The sequence below is a fragment of the Rana temporaria genome, chromosome 5 (genome assembly GCF_905171775.1).
Source record: "Rana temporaria chromosome 5, aRanTem1.1, whole genome shotgun sequence".
In the NCBI taxonomy this organism is placed as follows: domain Eukaryota; kingdom Metazoa; phylum Chordata; class Amphibia; order Anura; family Ranidae; genus Rana; species Rana temporaria.
The window spans coordinates 416,792,113-416,819,922 of record NC_053493.1 but is presented as its reverse complement, the minus strand read 5'-3'; the positions used below and the strand labels follow the sequence as shown (position 1 = coordinate 416,819,922).

General features: G+C 47.2%; 1 protein-coding gene across 1 annotated transcript in view; it reads right to left on the bottom strand.

The window, feature by feature from the left end:
• RBCK1 (RANBP2-type and C3HC4-type zinc finger containing 1) overlaps positions 1 to 27,810 on the bottom strand; it is a 57,366-nt gene that overhangs the window by 6,545 nt on the left and 23,011 nt on the right. The window contains exons 8-10 of the mRNA XM_040355182.1: positions 25,046 to 25,219; positions 6,309 to 6,469; positions 1,043 to 1,154 (exon numbers count right to left, since the gene is read on the bottom strand). Of these exons, the coding sequence (XP_040211116.1) occupies positions 1,043 to 1,154; positions 6,309 to 6,469; positions 25,046 to 25,219 (447 nt within the window). The remainder of the gene's footprint in view (positions 1 to 1,042; positions 1,155 to 6,308; positions 6,470 to 25,045; positions 25,220 to 27,810) is intronic.

Here is a 27,810-nt window from a genome sequence, read left to right as displayed (position 1 = left end):
AATCTGGGTGGCCGATATTTTAGGCCGATTTTTTTTTGGGTGGCACTGGCTCGTGGCACTGGAAGATGGCACTAGCAGAAGGCACTTATTGGCAGGTGGCACTTATTGGCACTGGCAGGTTGCACTGGATGGCACTGAAAGATGGTACTAGCAGATGGCACTGATTGGCAGGTGGCACTAATTGACACTGGCAGGTGGCACTGATTGGCAGATGGCACTGGCAGATGGCACGTGGCACAAACAGGTAACACTGGCAAGTGGCACTGGTTGGCACTGACTGGCAGGTGGCACTAATTGGCACTGGCAGGTGGCAATAGTTAGCACTGATTGGCATTGGCACTGATGGCTTTAGTTGGCACTGGTAGGTGGCACTGGATCGCACTGGCAGGTGGCACTGGATGGAAGGTGGCACTAATTGACACTGGATGGCGGCACTGGTATTGCCACTGGCAGATGGCACTGGATGGCAAGTGGCACTAATTGGCACTGGCACAAAAAAAAAATGGTGTCACCCCCCTCAGTACAGACCCCCTCTCCCTCCAGTATAGACACCCCCACCCCCGCTACAGACACCAGAGAGCGGTGTGTGTCCCACGAGCACGTGCCCCTCCTTCTCTGTGGGCGTAAACAGAGAGGAGGGCCGCCGCGCTGGGTGTACCAAGATGGCCGCGGCTTCGGAGCTAGGCCGAAGCCGCGGTCTTTCCTGATGCTGTGACCGCGGCGGCAATCCGCGGATTGCCGCCGCGGTCACAGCATCAGGAAAGGCCGCGGCTTCGGCCTAGCTCCGGATCCGTGGCACCGCTAGTGGCCATGTAAAATATCGGCATAATTTGGATAAGAATCGGCCGATGCCGATTTCTCCAAAACGGCCAATGCTTACGCTCTAATGCACCCCCCCCCCCCAGTCACACACTACTATTATGCATTTCTATAGCTCTGACATAAACCGCAGCGCTGTACAGAGAACACTGAGCCAGTCACATCAGTCCCCCCCACATTCACAGAGGCCCGTTCTTCCCCAATGACACATAAAGAAGCTCACCGCTCGGATCTCTCTCTGCTGCAGCTTGCTGTCGCAGGCGTACATCTCATCCCGGAAGGGGCAGGAGACCTCCGGATCCTCACAGCAGTTCACAACCTGCCGCAGACAATCCCTGATGGGGGGACAGAGGGGGGGCGAATATTTTAGATTGACTTATGCAAGACTTAATCATCAGAATTGACAACATTACCTATGAAAGATGGCAGGGGTCAGAGGTTAACTGAAGTCTGACGGTTGCTTTCCTATCAACTGACTGTCTCCCGGCTCCTGAGTAAGAATAACAGCTTCATGGTAATATCTTGGTGGAGACGGTCAAAGGGCGGCCTTGTCTGAGCAGCCTATGGACCTCATAGTCCCCAAATCCTCTGCACTGACAGGCTGTGTGACCAATGCCACGGCACTAGTCATGTGACCAATGCTGCAAGAGGTTAGTGGAAGTTATTATTATTTTGCCTCTTTTATTAATGTCTAGTTATGATCACGTGTGACTGTTACAGGGGGTGTGTCTGGTTTTGGAGAAGCTTAGGACTCGTTCCAAAATATATTTACCCACTTCCAAATATGATGAGCATCGATGATGAGGCAATTATATGAAGCACTGATGGGCTCAGATATGCAGCATTGATGGGCACTGATAGGCGGTACTGATAAGCAGCACTGATGAGGCAATTATATGCAGCACCGATGGGCACGGATATGCAGCATTGATGGGCACAAAAGAGTCAAAATATAAGATCCCCAACAAATAATCCGCTCTGGTTTAATCAAAATACTCGTATGTTAAAATGGAGTTGCAGAGCGTTAGAAAAAATATGGAGGAAAGACCCTAACTCCTGTACTAGAGAGGCATATAGAGCGGCGCTGAAAAAATATAAAGCTGAAATAAAAATAGCTAAAAGAACATATTTAACACAGAAAATTAGGTTGGCGGGAAACAAGGCCGCAGAATTATTTAAAGTCGCCAATACTCTTGCAAATCCAATTTGTTTAGATACTAAGGAAGAACTCTCTCCAGAATTAAGTGAGAAGTTAGCAGAGTATTTTAAGCAAAAAATAATAGACATAAGAAATAATATACCTGACTCTTGTTACACAGAAAGTTCTCCTGTATACAAAGGGGTACGTTTTACCTGTTTTTCGGCGGTAACTAGTGTAGAGATACTGACTATTCTCAAGTCGCTTAGAGCTTTGTCGTCAGCGCTTGACCCCTGCATTGCGCAGCTGGTGAAAGACTCGACTGTTACCTTGGCACCGTTTATAGCAGACATTATTAACCACTTCCCGACCTCCTCATGTACATTTACGTCGGCAGAATGGCACGGACAGGCACATCAATGTACCTGTACGTGCCTGCCTAGACGTGGGTGGGGGGTCCGATCGGGACCCCCCCCCCCCGGTACATGCGGAGGTCGGGTCCGCTCGGGGAGCGATCCGGGACGACGGCGCGGCTATTTGTTTATAATGGACAATGGTCCCAAAAATGTGTCAAAATTGTCCGAAGTGTCCGCCATAATGTCGCAGTCACGAAAAAAATCGCTGATCGCCGCGAGTAAAAAAAAATAAAAAAAATAAAAATGCAAAAAAACTATCCCCTATTTTGTAAACGCTATAAATTTTGCGCAAACCAACCGATAAACGATTATTGCGATTTTTTTTACCAAAAATAGGTAGAAGAATACGTATCGGCCTAAACTGAGGAAAAAAAAAAATTTATATTATATGTTTTTGGGGGATATTTATTACAGCAAAAAGTAAAAAATATTGAATTTTTTCAAAAATTGTCGCTCTATTTTTCTTTATGGCGCAAAAAATAAAAACCACAGAGGTGATCAAATACCACCAAAAGAAAGCTCTATTTGTGGGGAAAAAAGGACGCCAATTTTGTTTGGGAGCCACGTCGCACGACCGCGCAATTGTCTGTTAAAGCGACGCAGTCCCGAACTGTAAAAACCCCTTGGGTCTTTAGCCAGCATATTGGTCCGGGGCTTAAGTGGTTAACATGTCTTTCGCTATTGGAACAGTGCCAAGTATTTTGAAGCAGGCGGTTATAATCCCCTTGTTGAAAAAGGCTAACGTGTTACGGTCCGATCTAAGCAATAATCGACCAATTTCGACCCTGCCTTTTTTAGCTAAAATAATGGAGAGAGCGGCTGTGTGGCAACTTCAGCCACACCTGGAGTCCAATAATATTTTTGATGAATATCAGTCTGGATTCCGTCCTGGTAGAGGCACAGAGACGGCCCTGATTAAAGTTAAGGATGACTGCCTATGGGCCATGGACAGCGATGAGGCTTCAGCGTTAATACTGCTGGATTTGTCGGCTGCATTTGACACTATAGATCATGCCAGACTTCTGGAAAGGCTGGTGTCTGTGGCCGGGCTTGAGGACATGGCACTGACATGGATGGCCTCATTCCTGCAGAATAGAACTCAGAGGGTAAGACTAGGGACGTATTATTCATCCAATAGCCCCTTGTCCTGCGGGGTTCCTCAGGGTTCGGCGCTATCGCCGATATTATTTAATATCTACATAAGGCCGCTACTATATATTATTCGGCGCCATAATCTTAGCTTTCACGTTTATGCAGACGATACGCAGATTTATTTTAAGCTGCCTAAAAATGAGGAAGTCCAGGTAGATCTGGCATCCTGCCTGGAGGAAATACAGTGCTGGATGGGAGCCAATTATTTAAAACTTAATGGCTCAAAAACAGAATGCATTATTATTAGTAATCAGAGCAAAACCAGTTTGACTGATTTTCCTTCTTGGCCGGTTTCGTTTATGCCATCCCCGACCCTGGCTACCCAGGTTCGGGACTTGGGAATCATTGTGGATTCCAAATTGTCATTGAAGGCGCAGGTAAATCAGGTGGTGAGCGCATGTTATTACCAACTGAAACTCCTGCGCTCTACATTGCATTTCATTGACGAGGTGGATAAAGTCCACGTGATCAATGCTTTTATTGGTAGTCGGCTGGACTATTGTAACGCGCTATACATGGGGTGTTCAAAAACCCTTCTGTATAAGCTTCAACTGATCCAAAACGCTGCAGCCAGGTTATTAACGGGTGTGGGTCGTAGGGACCATATTACACCGTCTCTGAAAGCCCTGCATTGGTTACCGGTGGCTGAACGGATTTTGTTCAAAGTGGGTTGTATCGTCCACAAAGCCATCCATAAGATAGGCCCAGGGTATTTGCAAGAAAAATTTACCTGTTACGTTCCCAACAGATCATTGAGATCTGCTGATCAGGCAAATCTGACTGTGCCTAAATTTAGAAGAACTAAATGTGGAGGGAGGACGTTGGATGCGCAGGGTTCAATATTCTGGAACTCTCTACCTCTATACATAAGACGCGAGAAGGATTTATTAAAATTCAGGATGTTTTTAAAAACTTTTTTATTTCTTCAAGTGTATGGCCCTAATTAGGGTAAGATAGTAGTATTTTTAGTTCTTTTAACCACTTAAGCCCCGGACCATATTGCTGCCTAAAGACCCAAGGGGTTTTTACAGTTCGGGACTGCGTCGCTTTAACAGACAATTGCGCGGTCGTGCGACGTGGCTTACAAACAAAATTGGCGTCCTTTTTTCCCCACAAATAGAGCTTTCTTTTGGTGGTATTTGATCACCTCTGCGGTTTTTATTTTTTGCGCTATAAACAAAAATAGAGCGACAATTTTGAAAAAAATTCAATATTTTTTACTTTTTGCTATAATAAATATCCCCCAAAAACATATATATAAAAAAAAAAATTTAGTTTAGGCCGATACGCATTCTTCTACCTATTTTTGGTAAAAAAAATCGCAATAAGCGTTTATCGATTGGTTTGCGCAAAATTTATAGCGTTTACAAAATAGGGGATAGTTTTTTTGCATTCTTATTTTTTTAATTTTTTTTACTACTAATGGCGGCGATCATCGATTTTTTTCGTGACTGCGACATTATGGCGGACACTTCAGACAATTTTGACACATTTTTGGGACAATTGTCATTTTCACAGCAAAAAATGCATTTAAATTGCATTGTTTATTGTGAAAATGACAGTTGCAGTTTGGGAGTTAACCACAGGTGGCGCTGTAGGATTTGGTGTACACTGTGTGTGTGTTTACAACTGTAGGGGGGTGTGGCTGTAGGAATGACGTCATCGATCGTGTCTCCCTATAAAGGGAATGACGCGATCGATGCGCCGACACAGTGAAGCACGGGGAAGCCGTGTTTACACACGGCTCTCCCCGTTCTTCAGCTCCGGGGAGCGATCGCGACGGCGCGGCTAAAAACAAATAGCCGCGCCGTCGTCCCGGATCGCTCCCCGAGCGGACCCGACCTCCGCATGTACCGGGGGGGGGGGTCCCGATTGGCCCCCCGACCCACGTCTAGCAGAGGATGTACAGGTACGTGATTGTGCCTGTCCGTGCCATTCTGCTGACGTATATTTACATGAGGAGGTCGGGAAGTGGTTAAATGTTATTATGTGGTTTTATATTGTTATCTTACAGTAATGAGAGATGTGTTTTGTACTTGTATATGTCGGTTCTATGAGCGCATCGAGGCCTTCTGGTAATGACTGCGCTCCCAATAAGCATTTTAATAAATAAATAAATAAATGAGGCAATTATATGCAGCACTGATAGGAGGTACTGATGAGGAGCACCGATGGGTACTGATGATGAGGCAATTATATGCAGCACTAATAGGAGGTACTGATGGGCATGAATATGCAGCATTGATGGGCACTGAAAGGCGGTACTGATAAGCAGCACTGATGATGAGGCAATTATATGCAGCACTGATGAGCAGCGCTGATGGGCACGGATATGCAGCATTGATGGGCACAAATGATGAGGCAATTATATGCAGCACTGATAGGAGGTACTGATGAGGAGCACTGATGGGCACAGATATGCAGCATTGATGGGCACTGATAGGTGGTATTGATGAGCAGCGCTGATAGGCACGGATATGCAGCATTGATGGGAAAAAAATGATGAGGAAATTATATGCAGCACTGATAGGAGGTACTGATGAGGAGCACTGATGGGCACAGATATGCAGCATTGATGGGCACTGATAGGTGGTATTGATGAGCAGCGCTGATAGGCACGGATATGCAGCATTGATGGGAAAAAAATGATGAGGAAATTATATGCAGCACTGATAGGAGGTACTGATGAGGAGCACTGATGGGCACAGATATGCAACATTGATGGGCACTGATAGGCGGTACTGATAAGCAGCACTGATGGGCACTGTTGATGAGGCACTTACTTGCAGAAGCTGTGGAGACACTCGCGTAGCAGGACACCGCCCCCCGCAGGGACCTCGGTGTAGCAGATGCGACATTCTATGGCTTCCTGGTTGGGGATGAGAACCTCGTTGTCCAGCTGGAGGAGGTACAGAAAGTTCTGGTGCCGCTCCTCCTCCTGAGCCTGTAAGAGAACACAATACAAGGACACAGATTGTGAGGATTTACCGAGAATAGGAAGGAGGACGGGGATGGATGAGAGGAGGACAACGGCTCAACAGCACCTTTGTACCATTGCTTTAGGAAAACCATGGATGCAGTGTGGAAGGTTTAGAGCAGTGACAGTCAACTATCATTACAAAGGGGGTCTTAAGGGCCCCCTTGAGATCACCAAAGGGCTGCGAATAACATGCGAAGACACAGATTGCAGTCAGACATGCAAAAGGAAATGTTGAAAGGCTATGGTACAAAAAATGGTCAGAGACTGCGAACATGCTACAGGAAATGATGGAGACTGGGGACATGCTACAAGAGATGGTCAGAGACTGGGGACATGCTACAAGAGATGGTCAGAGACTGGGGACATGTACAAGAGATGGTCAGAGACTGAGGACATGCTACAAGAGATGGTCAGAGACTGCGGACATGATCTAAGAGATGGTCAGAGACTGCAGACATGATCTAAGAGATGGTCAGAGACTGCGGACATGCTACAAGAGATGGTCAGAGACTGTGGTCATGTACAATAGATGGTCAGAGACTGTGGTCATGTACAAGATATGGTCAGAGACTGGGGACATGCTACAAGAGATGGTCAGAGACTGTGGTCATGCTACAAGAGATGGTCAGAGACTGTGGTCATGTACAATAGATGGTCAGAGACTGTGGTCATGTACAAGATATGATCAGAGACTGGGGACATGCTACAAGAGATGGTCAGAGACTGTGGTCATGTACAAGATATGGTCAGAGACTGGGGACATGCTACAAGAGATGGTCAGAGACTGGGGACATGCTACAAGAGATGGTCAGAGACTGGGGACATGCTACAAGAGATGGTCAGAGACTGGGGACATGCTACAAGAGATGGTCAGAGACTGTGGACATGCTACAAGAGATGGTCAGAGACTGTGGACATTCTACAAGAGATGGTCAAGGACTGTGGACATTCTACAAGAGATGGTCAGAGACTGTGGACATGCTACAAGAGATGGTCAGAGACTGGGGACATGCTACAAGAGATGGTCAGAGACTGGGGACATGCTACAAGAGATGGTCAGAGACTGGGGACATGCTACAAGAGATGGTCAGAGACTGCAGACATGCTACAGAAGATGGACAGGTCAGAGACTGCGGACATGATCTAAGAGATGGTCAGAGACTGCGGACATGATCTAAGAGATGGTCAGAGACGGCAGACATGATGCAAGAGATGGTCAGAGACTGCAGACATGATGCAAGAGATGGTCAGAGACTGCAGACATGATACAGGAGATGGTCAGAGACTGCAGACATGATACAGGAGATGGTCAGAGACTGCAGACATGATACAGGAGATGGTCAGAGACTGCAGACATGATACAGGAGATGGTCAGAGACTGCAGACATGATACAGGAGATGGTCAGAGACTGCAGACATGATACAGGAGATGGTCAGAGACTGCAGACATGATACAGGAGATGGTCAGAGACTGCAGACATGATGCAAGAGATGGTCAGAGACTGCAGACATGATTCAGGAGATGGTCAGAGACTGCAGACATGATACAGGAGATGGTCAGAGACTGCAGACATGATACAGGAGATGGTCAGAGACTGCAGACATACTACAGGAGATGATCAGGGACTGCAGACATACTACATATGGTCAGAGACTGCAGACCTGAAACAGGAGATGGTCAGAGATTGCAGACATGATACAGGAGATGGTCAGAGACTGCAGACATGATGCAAGAGATGGTCAGAGACTGCAGACATGATACAGGAGATGGTCAGAGACTGCAGACATGATACAGGAGATGGTCAGAGACTGCAGACATGATACAGGAGATGGTCAGAGACTGCAGACATGATACAGGAGATGGTCAGAGACTGCAGACATGATCTAAGAGATGGTCAGAGACTGCAGACATGATACAGGAGATGGTCGGAGACAGCAGACATGATACAGGAGACGGTAAGAGATTACAGATGTGTTATAGAAGATGGTCGGAGACTGCAGCCATACTACAGGAGATGATCAGGGACTGCAGACATACTACATATGGTCAGAGACTGCAGACATGATACAGGAGATGGTCAGAGACTGCAGACATGATACAGGAGATGGTCGGAGACAGCAGACATGATACAGGAGATGGTAAGAGATTACAGATGTGTTATAGAAGATGGTCGGAGACTGCAGCCATACTACAGGAGATGATCAGGGACTGCAGACATACTACATATGGTCAGAGACTGCAGACCTGAAACAGGAGATGGTCAGAGATTGCAGACATGATACAGGAGATGGTCAGAGACTGCAGACATGATGCAAGAGATGGTCAGAGACTGCAGACATGATACAGGAGATGGTCAGAGACTGCAGACATGATACAGGAGATGGTCAGAGACTGCAGACATGATACAGGAGATGGTCAGAGACTGCAGACATGATGCAAGAGATGGTCAGAGACTGCAGACATGATACAGGAGATGGTCAGAGACTGCAGACATGATACAGGAGATGGTCAGAGACTGCAGACATGATACAGGAGATGGTCAGAGACTGCAGACATGATACAGGAGATGGTCGGAGACAGCAGACATGATACAGGAGACGGTAAGAGATTACAGATGTGTTATAGAAGATGGTCGGAGACTGCAGCCATACTACAGGAGATGATCAGGGACTGCAGACATACTACATATGGTCAGAGACTGCAGACCTGAAACAGGAGATGGTCAGAGATTGCAGACATGATACAGGAGATGGTCAGAGACTGCAGACATGATACAGGAGATGGTCAGAGACTGCAGACATGATACAGGAGATGGTCAGAGACTGCAGACATGATACAGGAGATGGTCAGAGACTGCAGACATGATACAGGAGATGGTCAGAGACTGCAGACATGATACAGGAGATGGTCAGAGACTGTAGACATGATACAGGAGATGGTCAGAGACTGCAGACATGATACAGGAGATGGTCAGAGACTGCAGACATGATACAGGAGATGGTCAGAGACTGCAGACATGATCTAAGAGACGGTCAGAGACTGCCGACATGATATAGGAGATGGTCAGAGACTGCAGACATGATCTAAGAGATGGTCAGAGACTGCAGACATGATACAGGAGATGGTCGGAGACAGCAGACATGATACAGGAGACGGTAAGAGATTACAGATGTGTTATAGAAGATGGTCGGAGACTGCAGCCATACTAAAGGCGATGATCAGAGACTGCAGACCTGAAACAGGAGATGGTCAGAGACTGCAGACATGATACAGGAGATGGTCAGAGACTGCAGACATGATACAGGAGATGGTCAGAGACTGCAGACATGATACAGGAGATGGTCAGAGACTGCAGACATGATACAGGAGATGGTCAGAGACTGCAGACATGATACAGGAGATGGTCAGAGACTGCAGACATGATACAGGAGATGGTCAGAGACTGCAGACATGATACAGGAGATGGTCAGAGACTGCAGACATGATACAGGAGATGGTCAGAGACTGCAGACATGATACAGGAGATGGTCAGAGACTGCAGACATGATACAGGAGATGGTCAGAGACTGCAGACATGATACAGGAGATGGTCAGAGACTGCAGACATGATACAGGAGATGGTCAGACTGCAGACATGATACAGGAGATGTTCAGAGACTGCAGACATGATACAGGAGATGGTCAGAGACTGCAGACATGATCTAAGAGACGGTCAGAGACTGCCGACATGATATAGGAGATGGTCAGAGACTGCAGACATGATCTAAGAGATGGTCAGAGACTGCAGACATGATACAGGAGATGGTCGGAGACAGCAGACATGATACAGGAGACGGTAAGAGATTACAGATGTGTTATAGAAGATGGTCGGAGACTGCAGCCATACTAAAGGCGATGATCAGAGACTGCAGACCTGAAACAGGAGATGGTCAGAGACTGCAGACATGATACAGGAGATGGTCAGAGACTGCAGACATGATACAGGAGATGGTCAGAGACTGCAGACATGATACAGGAGATGGTCAGAGACTGCAGACATGATACAGGAGATGGTCAGAGACTGCAGACATGATACAGGAGATGGTCAGAGACTGCAGATATGATACAGGAGATGGTCAGAGACTGCAGACATGATACAGGAGATGGTCAGAGAGTGCAGACATGATACAGGAGATGGTAAAAGACTGTAGTAATGTTATATGAGGCTGCTAAAGATTGCTGCCATTACAGCCACTATACAAATCAAAGCTCTCACATTTGTGCACAACTACACTACAACCAAAAATGCTATATAACTAATTTCTATTTCTCAAAGCAAACTCCCCCATCCCTCCATGCTTTATCCTGTAAATAAATCACTGTGAAACCCCCACCCCTAGTATTTCTGGCCTCCGCCATATTGAGTAAGGGCAGATGTTTCCTGTAGCACTTGCTTCCTAGAATCCACCTGCCCTTAACTCAGGCATGCAGGCAGGAGGGTGTGTGCTTAGCTGAGAAAACCCCCTCCTCCCCCTACTGAAGACTCCTGGGACCTATGACATCATTTTGATATGCCATAAACCAGGAAGTAAGTGATTAAATGTAATAAAACAAGTAAATATAATATACCGTATATACTCGAGTATAAGCCGACCCGAATATAAGCCGAGGCACCTAATTTTACCACAAAAAAAATGGGAAATGTATTGACTCGAGTATAAGCCAAGGGTGTCCATCTACATGCCTCACTTTGTCTCACTGTGCCCATGCCTAGACTGACGTTTAACATAGGAGTCTATGGAAGGGGTGCCCAGCTTTGAAAAATCGGTGCTCACCCGCTGTAGGTTCCCCAGACAACAAACTTTGCACACTTGTAGAGGAGAAATGGGGCTACATGTGTGCCAAGTTCCAGGTCCAGGGGACCTACGACCGGCCGGTACCGGGTCCCCAAAGTCACTGGAAAAAATTATGGTTTAACATGGGAGTCTATGGAAGGGGTGCCCGGCTTTGAAAAATCGGTGCTCCCCGGCCAACAAACTTTGCACACTTGTAGAGGAAGAGTGGGGCTACATGTGTGCCAAGTACGGCTGGCCAGTACCGGGTATCCAAAGTCCGGGAGATCAGGCGCAAAAAGGTGACTTGAATATAAGCCGAGGGGGGGTATTTTCAGCAGAAAAAAAAAATGTGCTGAAAAACTCGGCTTATACTCGAGTATATACAGTAATAGGTAGATTCAGAAAGAGTTAGGCCGACTTATCAGTAGATAAGCCGACCTAACTCAGAATCTACGCCGACTTATGTTTAACCACTTCAAGGACCTTGGGTGTTTTTCAGATTCGGTGTTTACAAGACCTAAACAGTTTTTTTTGCTAGAAAATTACTTAAAACCCCCAAACATTATATATATTTTTTTTCTAACACCCTAGAGAATAAAATGACGGTCATCGCAATACTTTTTGTAACACCGTATTTGCGCAGCGGTCTTACAAGCGCACTTTTTTTGGAAAAAATTAACTTTTTTGAATAAAAAAAAAATAAGACAACAATAAATTTGGCCCAATTTTTTTATATATTGTGAAAGATAATGTTACACCGAGTAAAATGATACCCAACATGTCACGCTTTAAAATAGCGCCCGCTCGTGGCATGGCGTCAAACTTTTACCCTTAAAAATCTCGATAGGCGACGTTTAAAAATTTCTATAGGTTGCATTTTTTGAGCTACAGAGTAGGTCTAGGGCTAGAATTATTGATCTCGCTCTAACGATCGCGGCGATACCTCACATGTGTGGTTTGAACACCGTTTTCATGTGCGGGCGCTATTCACGTATGCGTTCGCTTCTGCGCGCGAGCTCGACGGGGCGCTTTTTTTAATTTTTTTTTTGTTTTCCTATTTATTTTTATTGATTTTATTATTTTTTACACTGAAATAAAAAAAAAAAAAAGTATCACTTTTATTCCTATTACAAGGAATGTAAACATTGCTTGTAATAGAAAAAAGCATGACAGGTCCTCTTAAATATGAGATCTGGGGTCAAAAAGACCTCACATCTCATATTTAGACTTAAATGCAAGAAAAAAAAAAATTGTCTCTTTAAGACGCTGGGCGGGACTGACGTTTTGACGTCACTTCCGCCCAGCAAAGCTATGAGGACGGGTGGGGGCCATCTTGCCCTCACTCAAGTCCTCACACACCAGGCGGCAGCATCCGATCTCCTCCGCCGCTACCGACGGCTCCGGCAATCGGCGGAGGGCGCAGAAGAGTGGCGGGAGGGGGGCCCCTCTCCCGCCACCGATAACGCCGATCGCGCGGAGACCGCTGTTATCGTTTACACGCCCGCCCACAGAAGAGATGGATACCTCGGTTGTGGCAGCAGCTGCTGCCGTTACTGAGATATCCATCTTTAAAAAGAGGACGTACATATACAGTGGGCGGGCGTTAAGTGGTTAAGCGTATGCTCAAACAGAGATACGCTTAAACATATCTAAGATACGACGGCTTGCGCCGTCCTATCTTAGATTGCAATATTTCGGATGGCCGCTAGGTGGCGCTTCCATTGCGGTCGGCGTAGAATATGTAAATGAGTTGATACGCCGATTCACGAACATACGCCCGGCCGCCGCAGTAGTAGTTTTACGCCGTTTCCGAAAGGCATTGGCAGGCCTAAAGTTATTCCATCTATTAGGTGGAATAACAATGTTAAAGTATGGCCGCCGTTCCCGCCGCGAGATTAGAATTTTTGACGTTGTTTGTGCAAGTCATCCGCGAATCGGGATTTACGTCGTTTATGTCCACGTCGAAATCAATAGGCCCGTGCGGCGTAATTAGCCGCAATGCACACTGGGAAATGTAGGTGCCCAGCGCATGCGCATTAAAAAAAAAAAACCCGTAAAAAACGTGAGGTCAAGCCTCATTACCATAAAACACCCCCCCCCCCTCCAACACATTTGAATTCGGCGCCCTTACGCCCGCCCGCTTTAGGCTACGCCGCCGTATATTAGCAGGCAAGTACATTGAGAATCATGTACTTGCCTAGCTAACTTACGGCGGCGTAGCCTAAACAGGCTAAGCTACGCCGCCGCAAGTTTGCACCCATGTACCTGAATCTACCTAGAAGTGATTAAATGTAATAAAAAGTTTAAAACAAGTAAATATAATATAATATATACTAATATATACACTTTCCTACCTATTTACCAACGCTGGCGGCATAAGGATTTAAAATAGTTAATTTTGAGTGAAGTTCAGTTTTAAAAAATGTTGACACATTTAATATTTCAACCATAAAGATTAATTATTGAACGTCAAAGGAAAAAATAAAAAAAAATAAAAAAAAATAAAAAATAAAATAAAAACACACACAAAAAACATTAAAAGACAAAAAAAAAAACACATAAAAACACAAGACACAAAAAATAAAAAAATGGCCAGCAGTGAAGAAAATAAAGAATAAAAGTCGGTCCAAAGAATATTTTCTGTTCCTCTGATCCTTCCCCACACCATCCAAAATAGAAAAAAAAAAGAAGCATTTTCTGGAAGTGAGGTGCCGTTTCTGTAAGTGGACATATTTTTACGTGTACCGGAGAGGCACAGTAACCACAAGAAATATTTTGGATGTCTCCGGCCAGCTTGCCTCGCAGGGTACTTTTAATTTCCAGTCTTTAGAGACCACATGCACGTTTCCCAGTAAAAACCACAAGTCAGATCTGCCACCTGATGGGTGACCCACCCGGGGAGACTTCTCAGAAATCTCAGATGGAGAGCCGGCCTGCGGCTTCCACTGCAGAGAAGAGACGATTGCTTAAAGCGATGGTCCTCAAGTTCTCCCAACAGGCCATGTTTGCAGGTTTTCTTCATCTTGCACAGTTGCTTTAAATAAGAAAGTCAATGGCTTGGTATTTTTGACAGCTATTTTATCTAAAGGGAAATTCCTAAAACGTGGCTTGTTGGGGGGACTTGAGGACAGGGTGGAGAACCACTGGCTTAAAAAAGGACCACGACGGCCACGTACGTGACAGGTGAGAGTCCGAGAACTTTTACCTCCATGTCAGAAATGTCCAAGGCAGATGGAGTTTCTGGACATTTGATCCTCTAATTTTCAAGAAAAAAAAAAAAAAAAAAAAAAAAGAATTGCCCATCAAGGAGACGTGAAGGGTTCCATTAATAGTACGCCATGCAAAGACAGTTTTAGACAATTGTGCTCTTCCAACCTTGCGGTAACACTTTGGTGAAGAACCTTTTCTTGTCCAGCATAACTGTGCCCCCCCCCCCCCCCCGTGTACAAAGCCACCTCCATAAAGACATGGGGTCAGATTCTTGTAGATCGGCGTAATTTTGTGCGGGCGTAACGTATCCTATTTACGCTACGCCTCCGCAACTTAGACGGACAAGTGCTGTATTCTCAAAGCACTTGCTCTGTAAGTTGCGGCGGCGTAGCGTAAATAGGCCGGCGTAAGACCGCCTAATTCAAATTTGAAACAGGGGGGCGTGTTTTATGTAAATAAGTTGTGACCCGACGTGATTGACGTTTTTCTCGAACGGCGCATGCGCCGTCCATGTACATATCCCAGTGTGCATTGCGGCAAAGTACGCCGCAAGGACGTATTGGTTTCAACGTGGACGTAAATTACGTCCAGACCTATTCACGGACGACTTACGCAAACGACGTAAAATTTTCAAATTTTGACGCGGGAACGACAGCCATACTTAACATTGACTAGGCCAGCTATTTGATGGAATAACTTTACGCCTGAAAATGCCTTATGTAAACGGCGTATCTTTACTGCGACGGGCAATCGTACGTTCGTGAATAGGCGTATCTAGTGATTTACATATTCTACGCCGAAATCAACGGAAGCGCCACCTAGCGGGCAGCCTAAATATTGCACCCCAAGATACGACAGCGCAAGCCGTCGTATCTTCGATAGGTTTAAGGGTTTAAGTGTATCTCAGTTTGAGAATACACTTAATCTTAGGACGGCGCAGATTCAGAGTTACGTTGGCGTGTCTACTGATACGCCGGCCTAACTCTTTGTGAATCTAGCCAATGGTGTGACCAGGTTTGGTGAGGAGGAACTCACGTTCCCAACCTCAGCCCTCGTGCATCCCCAACAGGTTTTTAGTGTCCATGGATTGCGATTTATGATTTTTTTTTTACATGATGGAAATTCCAAGAACATGGCCTGTTGGGCATACTTGAGGACCGGGAACCACTATTATAGACAAAATGTGCTTTTCCAACCTCGTGGTAATAGTTTTGTGAAAACCCTTCTCTGTTCCACCATGACTGTGCCCCTGTGTACAAAGCCAACTCCATAAAGACATGTTGGTACCAGTTTAGTGACCTGCACAGAGACCCGACCTCAACCCTACTGAATTGGAATGCCGATTGTAATCCCAAAATCATGTACAAAGCCCTCCACAGAAGAGTGGAGGTTGTTGGGACAACAAAGAGGGGCCATGCCATGTTAACCACTTCCCAAGCGCCGCACGCCGATAGACGTCGGCAGAATGGCACGGGCATAGGTATACCTGTACATCTCGTTGAATTTGCTGCCCAGGGGGCGCGCGACCCCTCCGCTTGCCTCGGGAGTGTGCTCGTGGGTCCCGGGAACTCGATGTTCGCCGGCGGCCCGCGATTGAGGTCTGGAGAGGCAGAACGGGGAGATGCTTATTTAAACAAGGCATTTCCCTGTTCTGCCTAGTGACAGGACAGTGATCTGATGTTCACCGTCATCGGGAGCAGTGATTACTGTCGCGTCACTGGTAGCCCATGCCCCACAGTTAGAACACATCCCTAGGACACACTTAACCCCTTCATCGCCCCCTAGTGGTTAAACCCTTTCCTGCCAGTGTCATTTACACAATAATGAGTGCATGCAGTAATCAGTGCAGCGGAAAGGTGGGGGTGGATCATTGATAGACAAGGGGAGAGTCATTTTGAAGGAAAGGGGGAGGGGGAGGGAAGAGGGGAAGGCACCATAATGGAGGCAGGGAGGGGAGGGGGATGACACCTTGATGGAGGCGGGGATGGCACCTTGATGGAGGCGGGGAGGGGAAGGCACCTTGGAGGCGGGGAGGGGGAAGGTACCTTGATGGAGGCGGGGAGGGGAAGGCACCTTGGAGGCGGGGAGGGGAAGGCACCTTGGAGGCGGGGAGGGGGAAGGCACCTTGATGGAGGCGGGGAGGGAGAAGGCACCTTGATGGAGGCGGGGAGGGGAGGGAAAGGTACCTTGATGGAGGCGGGAGGGAAAGGCACCTTGAGGCAGGCGAAGTGAAAAGGGAAAGTCACCTTGAGGGAAGCGGGGAGGGGAAGTGAAGAGGGGAAGGCACCTTGAGGGAAAGTGAAGAAGGGAAGGCACCTTGAGGGTGCCTTTACCCCCCCCCCCTCTCCATCAAGATGACTCTCCCCTCCTCCATCAATGAACCACCCCCCACCTCCATCAATGAGCCTTCCCTCTGGACTGATTACTGTGTAAATGACACGGCGAGGGCCAAGGCGCCTTGATGGAGGCGGGGAGGGCCAAGGCGCCTTGATGGAGGCGGGGAGGGCCAAGGCTCCTTGATGGAGGCGGGGAGGGCCAAGGCGCCTTGATGGAGGCAGCAAGGGGAAGGCGCCTTGATGGAGGCAGCAAGGGGGAAAGCGCCTTGATGGAGGCAGCAAGGGGGAAAGCGCCTTGATGGAGGCAGCAAGGGGGAAAGCGCCTTGATGGAGGCAGCAAGGGAAAGGCGCCTTGATGGAGGCAGCAAGGGAAAGGCGTCTTGATGGAGGCGGGAAGGGAAGGTTGGGCTGTGTAGTCCGATCCACTAGAAAACCTACTGGAGCTCAAAATTGATAAAGGATCATGGGCGGCCAAGCCTCATTGACGAACGTGGTGAGCGAAGGATGGCCCAGGTAGTGTGAACCACTGGAGCTCCAATGCTGGTTCTGATGGAAAGGTATCAGAACACACAGAGCATCGCAGTTTGTTGTGTATGGGGCTGTGTAGCCTGCAGACCGGTCAGAATGCCCATGCCGTGTCCACAGCCAAAAGAGCCTACAATGGTAATGCGAGCATCAGATCTGGAGCACAGAGCAATAGAAGGAGGTGGCCTGGTCAGATGAATCAGGTTTTCTTTTGCATTATGTGTCACTCACCTGGTGAAGTGATGGCACCACGATGCACTATTGGAAATGCGATCCACTGAGGTCCCACTTTGCAACTTACAGGACTTCAAGGATCTGCTTGGTGACAGATACCACAGTGTACCTTCAGAAGTCTAGTGCCTCGAGTCCATGCCATGATGGGACAGGGCGGTTTTGGTGGCAAAAATGGGGACTTATTCAATATTAGGTGGGTGGTCATAATGCTATGGCTGATCAGTGTAGGCAAGCACAGGTTTACATACATAAACAAACATTGAATAATAAAGAATTCCACAACTATTCACTGTGTCTTGGATAAGTAATAACGACTTGTATTTATTCATATATGTACAAACCATTTGTAAAAATATATCCAATACTTTAAAATACTAAAGAAGGCAAAAAAAACACAACAACAACAGTCCATCCTAACAGGAACAATGAGTTCAGTCACATGGATAAAACATCAGAGCAGCAACAAAAGTATAGAATCAAACCATGAAACTCAACGAAGGCAACCCAACGATCGTTCACATCGCTAGGAGCCAAAAAGATCCGTTACCAAAAAAAAAAAAAAAACGCCCCATGCAAAGAAGTATTTGGATCTCTACCGTTCAGGACAGGGTACATGGGCACTTTATGATCGATGTACAGTAGAACCTCAGATTACGAGCATAATCCGTTCCAGGAGAATGCTTGTAATCCAAAACACTTGCATATCAAAGTGAGTTTCCCCATAGAAGTCAGTGGAAACCACGATAATTCGTTCCACATTGACTTCTATTGTATGCAGTACAGCATGTGGACACAGGTTGGGGGGGCGCCAGAGAGACTCAGAAACGGAGTGTTTCAGAGTGCACACAAGCGGCTCTGAAAGGCCCGAGCGTCACCAGCGCCCCTGGCCAAAATGTGGTACTGCACACCACAGAAGCTTGAATCCTGCTTGCTTTAGGGGGCAACACTCGCAAACCGAGTCAAGTTTTTTTTTTTTTTTTAAATAGCAGCTCGTATTGCAAAACGCTCGTTAACCGCGTTACTCGAAATCCAAGATATTACTGTACATGGGAAAGCTGTTGGTTGGTCACCATTTCCCTGGTAAATGTATTATTGATAGGTGGATTTATTCATCTCTAATCATGTGGGCGGGTCTAGCAGGCAGCCATCGTCACATTGCGGACTATTCTGCCTCATGCAAGGTGAAAAACTTTTTAGCATGATCAAAAAATGCCCCCGTAGCCGAGACCTAAACGGGAGTGAAGACAGGAAAATGTGAAGGGGATTTGATATAAAATGATCCAAGAAATAAAAAAATTAAAAGAGCTTTAAAAATAATGAAGGCACGTTTGGGATTTAATTTACAAACTTTACCCTCTGTGCCCCCAGTGGGGAAACGATGGGCGAGGCAGCAATATATAGTCTACATTCTGTGTCCCCAGTAGGGAAGAGGTGGGGGTGGCAACGGTACAAATTCTACCCTGTGTGTCCCCAGTAGGAAAGGTGTGGGCGGAGGCAGCAGAAAACCCTACCCTCTGTCCCTCTATAGAAGAGATGGGGATGCAGTGGTACAAACATTATCCTCTGTGCCACTTCTATAGGAGAGATGGGGATGCAGTGGTACAAACACTACCCTCTGTGCCACCTCTGTAGGAGAGATGGGGATGCAGTGGTACAAACACTATCCTCTGTGCCACCTCTGTAGGAGAGATGGGGATGCAGTGGTACAAACCCTACCCTCTGTGCCACCTATAGAGGAGAGATGGGGGGAGAGTTCAGCAGGACAAACTCTACCCTCTGTGCCACCTCTATAGGAGAGATTGGGAGGGGGGGGGGGAATAGAGAGAGGGGCAGCGGTACAAACTATACCCTGTGTGCCACCTCTATAGGAGAGATGGGGGATGCAGCGGTAGAAACCCTACCCTCTGTGCCACCTCTATAGGAGAGATGTGAATGCAGCGGTACAAACCCTACCCTCTGTGCTGCCTATAGAGGAGAGATGGGGGAGAGGCAGCGGTACAAATTCTACCCTCTGTGCCACCTATAGAGGAAAGATGGTGGGGGGTCCAGTGGTACAAATTCTACCCTGTGCCATCTCTAGAGGAGCGATAGGGGGGATGCAGCGGTACAAACCCTACCCTTTGTGCCACCTCTATAGTAGAGATGGGGAAGCAGCGGTACAAACCCTAGTCTCTGTGCCACCTATAGAGGAGAGATGGGGGGGCTCAGCGGTACAAACTCTACCCTCTGGAAAGATGGTGGGGGGGTCCAGTGGTACAAATTCTACCCTGTGCCACCTCTAGAGGAGAGATGGGGGGGATGCAGCGGTACAAAACCCTCTGTGCCACCTCTAGATGAGGGATGCAGTGGTACAAACCTTACCCTCTGTGCCACCTCTAGAGGAAAGATGAGGGATGCATTGGTACAAACTCTACCTAGTGTGATCTTAGTGAGGGGTGCAAGGGGCCTGTAATTGAGGGACCTTGGTATGGGCCACATAAGATTGCCAGCACGCAAAAAAAAAAAAAAAAAAAAAAAAAAAAAGAAAGATTCCCCGTCTCCCCTGCTGGTTGGCATTTTCTCCTTTGTTAAGGGTTGCCAAGTGCATCAGATTGACATCTTGGTAACTCCTCAATGGTCTACAGACCTGGGAACTCGGCACAGGGATGGTGGGAACCCCCTCGGCACAGGGATGGTGGGAACCCCTCATAGGATAGGATAATCACAAAATCAGCATTAAAAGATTCAGAGTTGTCATAATCCTAGTAAAATTTACCAAAGTCTTTGTTCTTTATAATGAAGAGTTGGCACCTTATTAAATACCCCATATAGGCCCCTCCCCAATTACAGCGCTGCATCACAGAGAACTATTACATTCTGTACGGTCAATCTGCAATACCCGTTTTCACCAGCAGATGGCTACGACACAAATAACTAAAAGCAAATGAACGTGTTCTTCATTTTAACCACAAATCCCATTAAAAAAGGACAAAACAGCTAGAGGCTTTGTGTCAGTCCCGGAAGACGTTTTTCCCCCCCCATCGGTTGGAAGCAGAGCGGCCCGAGGATGGGGGGGGGGGGGAGGGGTACCACGCATGAAGAAGCTCCCCTTTGCATCTTGCTCAGCCGCCAGGGTCAGAAGAGCGCCGCTTATGCAGATATGATGACGAATTCGCTAGACAGAGATCCCTCGTTCGGCTTGTGCTGGGAAGAGGACGGGTCTTCTCTACTTCCTTTTTCCTGGAAGATTTAAACACAAAAAAAAGAAAGGAGAGAAGAACTTCGTCAAAAAAATTAAAAATAAAATATCACTTCCCAAAACAAGAACGATTTTCTCTGTGAGGGACCAACAAAGGAAGAAGTTAGATAAATCTAAAAATGGAAAAAAAAAGCATTCAGGGCTAAAAAGATACTAAAAATAACATCTACAACCCTGCTGACCAATCTGCAGCCCAGGGGCCCCTTGTGGCCCTGTCCCTACTTATTGTGCAGCCCTTGGTACTCCTGCATACAGTCATTTACCAGATACGACGTCTGCATCATGCAGTCTCTGACCAGATACGACGTCTGCATCATGCAGTCTCTGACCAGATACGACGTCTGCATCATGCAGTCTCTGACCAGCTCCCTGCGTCCTGCCTGCAGTCTCTGACCAGCTCCCTGCGTCCTGCCTGCAGTCTCTGACCAGCTCCCTGCGTCCTGCCTGCAGTCTCTGACCAGCTCCCTGCGTCCTGCCTGCAGTCTCTGACCAGCTCCCTGCGTCCTGCCTGCAGTCTCTGACCAGCTCCCTGCGTCCTGCCTGCAGTCTCTGACCAGCTCCCTGCGTCCTGCCTGCAGTCTCTGACCAGCTCCCTGCGTCCTGCCTGCAGTCTCTGACCAGCTCCCTGCGTCCTGCCTGCAGTCTCTGACCAGCTCCCTGCGTCCTGCCTGCAGTCTCTGACCAGCTCCCTGCGTCCTGCCTGCAGTCTCTGACCAGCTCCCTGCGTCCTGCCTGCAGTCTCTGACCAGCTCCCTGCGTCCTGCCTGCAGTCTCTGACCAGCTCCTTGCGTCCTGCCTGCAGTCTCTGACCAGCTCCTTGCGTCCTGCCTGCAGTCTCTGACCAGCTCCCTGCGTCTTGCCTGCAGTCTCTGACCAGCTCCCTGCGTCCTGCCTGCAGTCTCTGACCAGCTCCCTGCGTCCTGCCTGCAGTCTCTGACCAGCTCCCTGCGTCCTGCCTGCAGTCTCTGACCAGCTCCCTGCGTCACGCCTGCAGTCTCTGACCAGCTCCTTGCGTCATGCCTGCAGTCTCGGCCCCATCCTCTGTGCTTACGCGCAAATGAGAACGCATATGGTACTCCCACGCGCATATGCAAAATTGTGATCGCAGTACACACGCAAGTTATTGTCGCAAACGTCAGAGAGGGAGCAATAAATCTAGCACCAGACCTCCTGTGGGACTCTAAACTGGTAACCAGTAATGGAGTTTAAAGCGTCGCTTATGGAGGAATTTAAGTACCGTGGTTTGCCGCCATTCCACAGAAGGACGCAAAGTGCGACATGTTGGGTATCTATTTACTTGGTGTAACATTTTACAAAAAAAAAAAAAAATGGTATTATATTTGTGTGCAATACAATTCATTCCTTTTTTTTAAAATTGCGATTGAAAAATGGTCGTGTGACACAAAATTGCAACACTCATTATTTTATTCTATAAAGCAGTGATGGGTGAACCTCGGCACCCCAGATGTTTTAGAACTACATTTCGAGCAGGATTAAAGCCAAAGCGGTGTGCAGTACTGCGTTTTGCCTGATGTGCGGGGGGCGCCTCAGCCGAGGCGTTCAGAAAACCCCGGAAATACTCCGTGTTCCCATGCCTTTCCGAGTTCAGCCGAGCTGTCCTCGGGCCTTTCTGGGTGTTTCCGAGGCTCTCCGGCGCCCCCCCACTTCTGGCCACATGCGGTATTGCATGCCATTGAAGTCAATGCGGAACAAAATTATTTTTGTTTCCATTGACTTCTATGGGGAAACTTGCTTTGATATGCAAGTACTTTGGATTATGAGCATTCTCCTGGAATGGATTATACTCGTAATCCGAGGTTTCACTGTATATATGTTTCTATAAAAAGAAAACAAAAAAAAAAAAATTTCGGAGAAGTGTCAGAATTTGCCGGTTGGCAAGTAGTTAAAAAGGGGTTCTCCTGCATCTCCGAAACGCTTTCCCCCCGACTTGTTCATTCCCCCACTTAGTTGGGGTATGCGGTACACTTTGGTGGGGGAGGGTCAGCCACGCCGTGTGACCTTTGACCACTGGGAACCCGCCTTCTGACCTTTGGGGGAGGTCCCTGTTCCAATTCCTGAGTCCTAGTCATATTCTTCAATGGGAAACCCCAACCCCAACCCTAACCCTAGGATGGGATATTGGTAAACTCCTTGGCTTTCACGGTTTACCGGCTTTCATTTCTGTGTCCCCTATGCAGAGATCTTCCCTCACTTCCTGTACCTGTGACACCCATACAAGAAATGGGGGTGGGCGCTTGTCACCAGGACAGGAAGGCATGGAAGAAAAAAAAATAAAAAATAAAACATTCCATAATTGTAAACAATACGAAAAATGTTTTGGGTCCGTGTTCTTGATAAGGTGAATTCCCGCCATGTGCTGCACTTAGGCCCCTTTCACACAGGGGCGTTTTTCGAGCATTTTTCGGCCGTTTTTTTGAGCGAAGCCTCATCTGCAATCCCAATGTGCTTGTAAAGCGCCGCTAAGACCCTAAAGTTTTAGGGCGTTTTTGCAGCGCCTCTGTGTGAAAGGGTAAGGCGTTTTTACAGATCTATCAATTCATTTCAATGGAGAGGGGCTTTTTTTTTTTGGAGCGTTTTTTTCAGCGCCCAAAAGCTGCTCCAAAGATGCTGCTTGCAGGACTCCGTGTGAAAGGGTCCATTGAGAGCGTTTTAGGAGCGTTTTAACCACTTGCCTCTTGCCTTTAGCCTCTTCTGGCACTTCTCTCCTACATGCAAAAATCATTTGTTTGCTAGAAAATTACTCAGAACCCCCCAAACACTATATATATATATATATATATATATATATATATATATATATATATATATATATATATATATATATATATATATATATATATATATATATATATGTTTTTTTTTAGCAGACATCCTAGGGAATAAAATGGCGGTCATTGCAACTTTTTATCTCGCACGGTATTTGCGCAATCATTTTTCAAACGCCTTTTTTGGGAAAAAAAAACGGTTCCACAAATTAAAAAACCAACAAAACAGTGAAGTTAGCCCAATTTTTTTGCATAATGTGAAAGATGATGTAACGCCGAGTAAATAGATACCCAACATGTCACGCTTTAAAATTGCGCACACTTATGGAATGGCGCCAAACTTCAGTACTTAAAAATCTCCATAGGCGACGCTTATTTTTTTTTTTTTTTTACAAGTTACAAATTTAGAGTTACAGAGGAGGTCTAGTGCTAGAATTGTTGCTGGCGCTCTAACGCACGCGGCGATACCTCACATGTGTGGTTTGAACGGCGTTTACATATGTGGGCGGGACTTGCGTGTGTGTTCGCTTCTGAGCGCGAGCTACCGGGGACAGGGGCGTTTAAAAAAAAAAAAGAACTTTTATTTTACTTAATTTTTTTTATTTTTGCACTTTTTTTTTGATCACTTTTATTCCTATTACAAGGAATGTAAACTTCCCTTGTAATAGGAATGGTTTGTGACAGGTCCTCTTTATGAAGAGAGGCGGGGTCAATAAGACCTTCCCCTCCCCCCACATCTCTCCTCAAGGCTGGAAAGCATGAGATCGTGAAAAAAAAAATTCACAGATCTCATGCTTTCAGCCGCGATTGCGGCTTCGTTTACATTCCGGTACCCGGGCGTGACGTCATCACACCGCGCCCGGGACTCCGACGATCATAGAGATGACTGGTGACCATCTGGTCCCCAGTCATCTCTATGCCTCCCATCCGACGCGGACGGATCGTTTCACCGATGGCACGGGAGAGCCCGGAGAAGCACCGGATGGCAGCAGGAGGGGGGACGGGGACGTCCCTGCCCGCCGCCTATAAGAACGATCAAGCAGGGAAACCGCCGCTATGATCGTTCTTATGGTGCGCAGAATTGCCGGCTGAAGAGATGGATATCTGAATGATGCCTGTAGCTGCCCCCATCATTCAGATATCCCCACTGAGAGTCCAGGACGTCATATGACGTCCTTGGGCGGGAAGTGGTTAATAGCGCCATTTTAACACTATAACGCTGTAAAAACGCTTCCGCGTGAAAGGGGTGCAGGGAATATTCAATACTGATGCAGGTGACAATAAAAAAAACCTGACCCTTCTATGCTCTGTGTTGGGCTTCAATGAATACCGTTATAAAATCTTCTGCGCGCCCCGATCACGGAAGCCGTAAGGCGCGGCGCCGCGAGATTCCTACCTTCTTGTACTGCTGCAGCCCGTCGGTCTCCTGCTGTAACCTCCGTCGCTCCGTCTCGTCGGGTTTGTACCATTCGGGAACCACGTAGCCCGTCGGGCGGTCCGAACTGCAGATCTCGCAGCCGGGGCGGGTAGGTACGTTGATATACGTGCAGGCGGGGCATGACCAGCCCATCTGAACAACAAAAAAAAGAAACGCGTCAGTATGTGAATTAAGAGCGATCTCTAAACCTAAAACCAAACCCAGAAAGAAAGAAAAATCGAAGTATCCAAAAACTTTTCTATTTTATCTTTCCAGCGCTACAATGTGGTGGCTGCATTTGTTTTCACCTGCCAGTAACACGCTTGCTAACGCAATACCTGCAAGTTACATCTCCTTCCTGTCCAGTGCTGTGATAGTTTGACTTACAATTACTCTGTCACACACACACACACACACACACACACACACACACATTACTATATAAACAGGGCAAAAAAAAAAAAAATCATAAATGAAAACCAAAATGTAATCCGCTACATCTAAAAACAGGGGGGGTCTTCAAACTACGGCCCTCCAAGTTGTTCAGGAACTACAATTCCCACCATGGCAAGTCAGGTCTGTGAATTACAATGCCTCATGGGATGTGTAGTTCTACAACAGCTGGAGGGCCGTAGTTTGGAGGATCCCTGATCTAAAGCCTCGTACACACGATCGGACTTCCATCAGACTTTTCCGTGGATTTTTACTAGAGGTCGACCGATATATCGGCCGATATTTAATAAAAATGCCATAAATCTATCCCCTATTTTGTAGACGCTATAACTTTTGTGCAAACCAATCGATAAATGCTTACTGCGATTTTTTTTTTTTTACGAAAAATATGTAGAAGAATACGTATCGGCCTAAACTGAGGGAAAGTTTTTTTTTTTATATATTTTTGGGGGATATTTATTGCAGCAAAAAGTAAAAAAAAATTGTTTTTTTTTCAAAATTGTCGCTCTATTTTTGTTTATAGCGCGAAAACTAAAAACCGCAGAGGTGATCAAATACCACCAAAAGAAAGCTCTATTTGTGGGGAAAAAAAGGACGCCAATTTTGTTTGGGAGCCATGTCGCACGACCGTGCGATTGTCAGTTAAAGCGACGCAGTGCCGAATTCGCAAAAAGTGCTCTGGTCTTTGACCAGCAATATGGTCCGGGGGTTAAGTGGTTAAATCTGATTCACCATACGATACACACGATGCGAGTCTCTCTTCATTTTGGGTATCCACGCTGAGCTTCGCGGCCTTTGTGCCCATTGAGTTTGTTCCATCTGATCGCTCGCTTTCCCTGCCATTGGAGAGCGCCATCTACTGGGAACAAGTACAACACTTTTGGCCCGTTACGGCTCACCTCTGGTAAGAATACAACTTTATAGGTGGTGCACAGGTGTGATTGGTGACACCTTGTGGTTCTGCCGTTTCCTCGCACAGGATTTCTATTTGCTCACTGGTTGCTGCACTGTGTATCTTACTATAGGACTATCAGATCGATTCATCAGTGATTGGATATTCCCTTGTTGTTGGTTCACATATGGACTTTGATTTATATATATTATATGTTTCACATCACATTGGTTATCGATTTGTCAGCTTTGGCACTCATGGTAATTCACTTCATCATTTTTTGTACACACACACACACACACACCTGGACAGTCGACACACACACACACACACACACACCTGGACAGTCGACACACACACACACACACACACACACACACCTGGACAGTCGACACACACACACACACACACACACACACACACACCTGGACAGTCGACACACACACACACACCTGGACAGTCGACACACACACACACACATATACCTGGACAGTTGACACACACACACACACACACACATACCTGGACAGTCGACACACACACCCCTGGACAGTCGACACACACACACACACACACACACACACCCCTGGACAGTCGACACACACACACACCTGGACAGTCGACACACACACACACACACACACCTGGACAGTCGACACACACACACACCTGGACAGTCGACACACACACACACACACACACACACACCTGGACAGTCGACACACACACACACACCTGGACAGTCGACACACACACCTGGACAGTCGACACACACACACACACCTGGACAGTCGACACACATATACCTGGACAGTCGACACACACACACACACACACACACACACACACACACATACCTGGACAGTCGACACACACACACACACACACACACACACACACACACACACACACACCTGGACAGTCGACACACACACACACACCTGGACAGTCGACACACACACACACACACCTGGACAGTCGACACACACACACATATACCTGGACAGTCGACACACACACACACCTGGACAGTCGACACACACACACACCTGGACAGTCGACACACACACACACACACATACCTGGACAGTCGACACACACACACACACACACACCTGGACAGACGACACACACACACACACCTGGACAAACGACACACACACACACACCTGGACAGTCGACACACACACACACACACACACACCTGGACAGTCGACACACACACACACACACACACACACACCTGGACAGTCGACACACACACACACACACCTGGACAGTCGACACACACACACACACACACCTGGACAGTCGACACACACACACCTGGACAGTCGACACACACCTGGACAGTCGACACACACCTGGACAGTCGACACACACCTGGACAGTCGACACA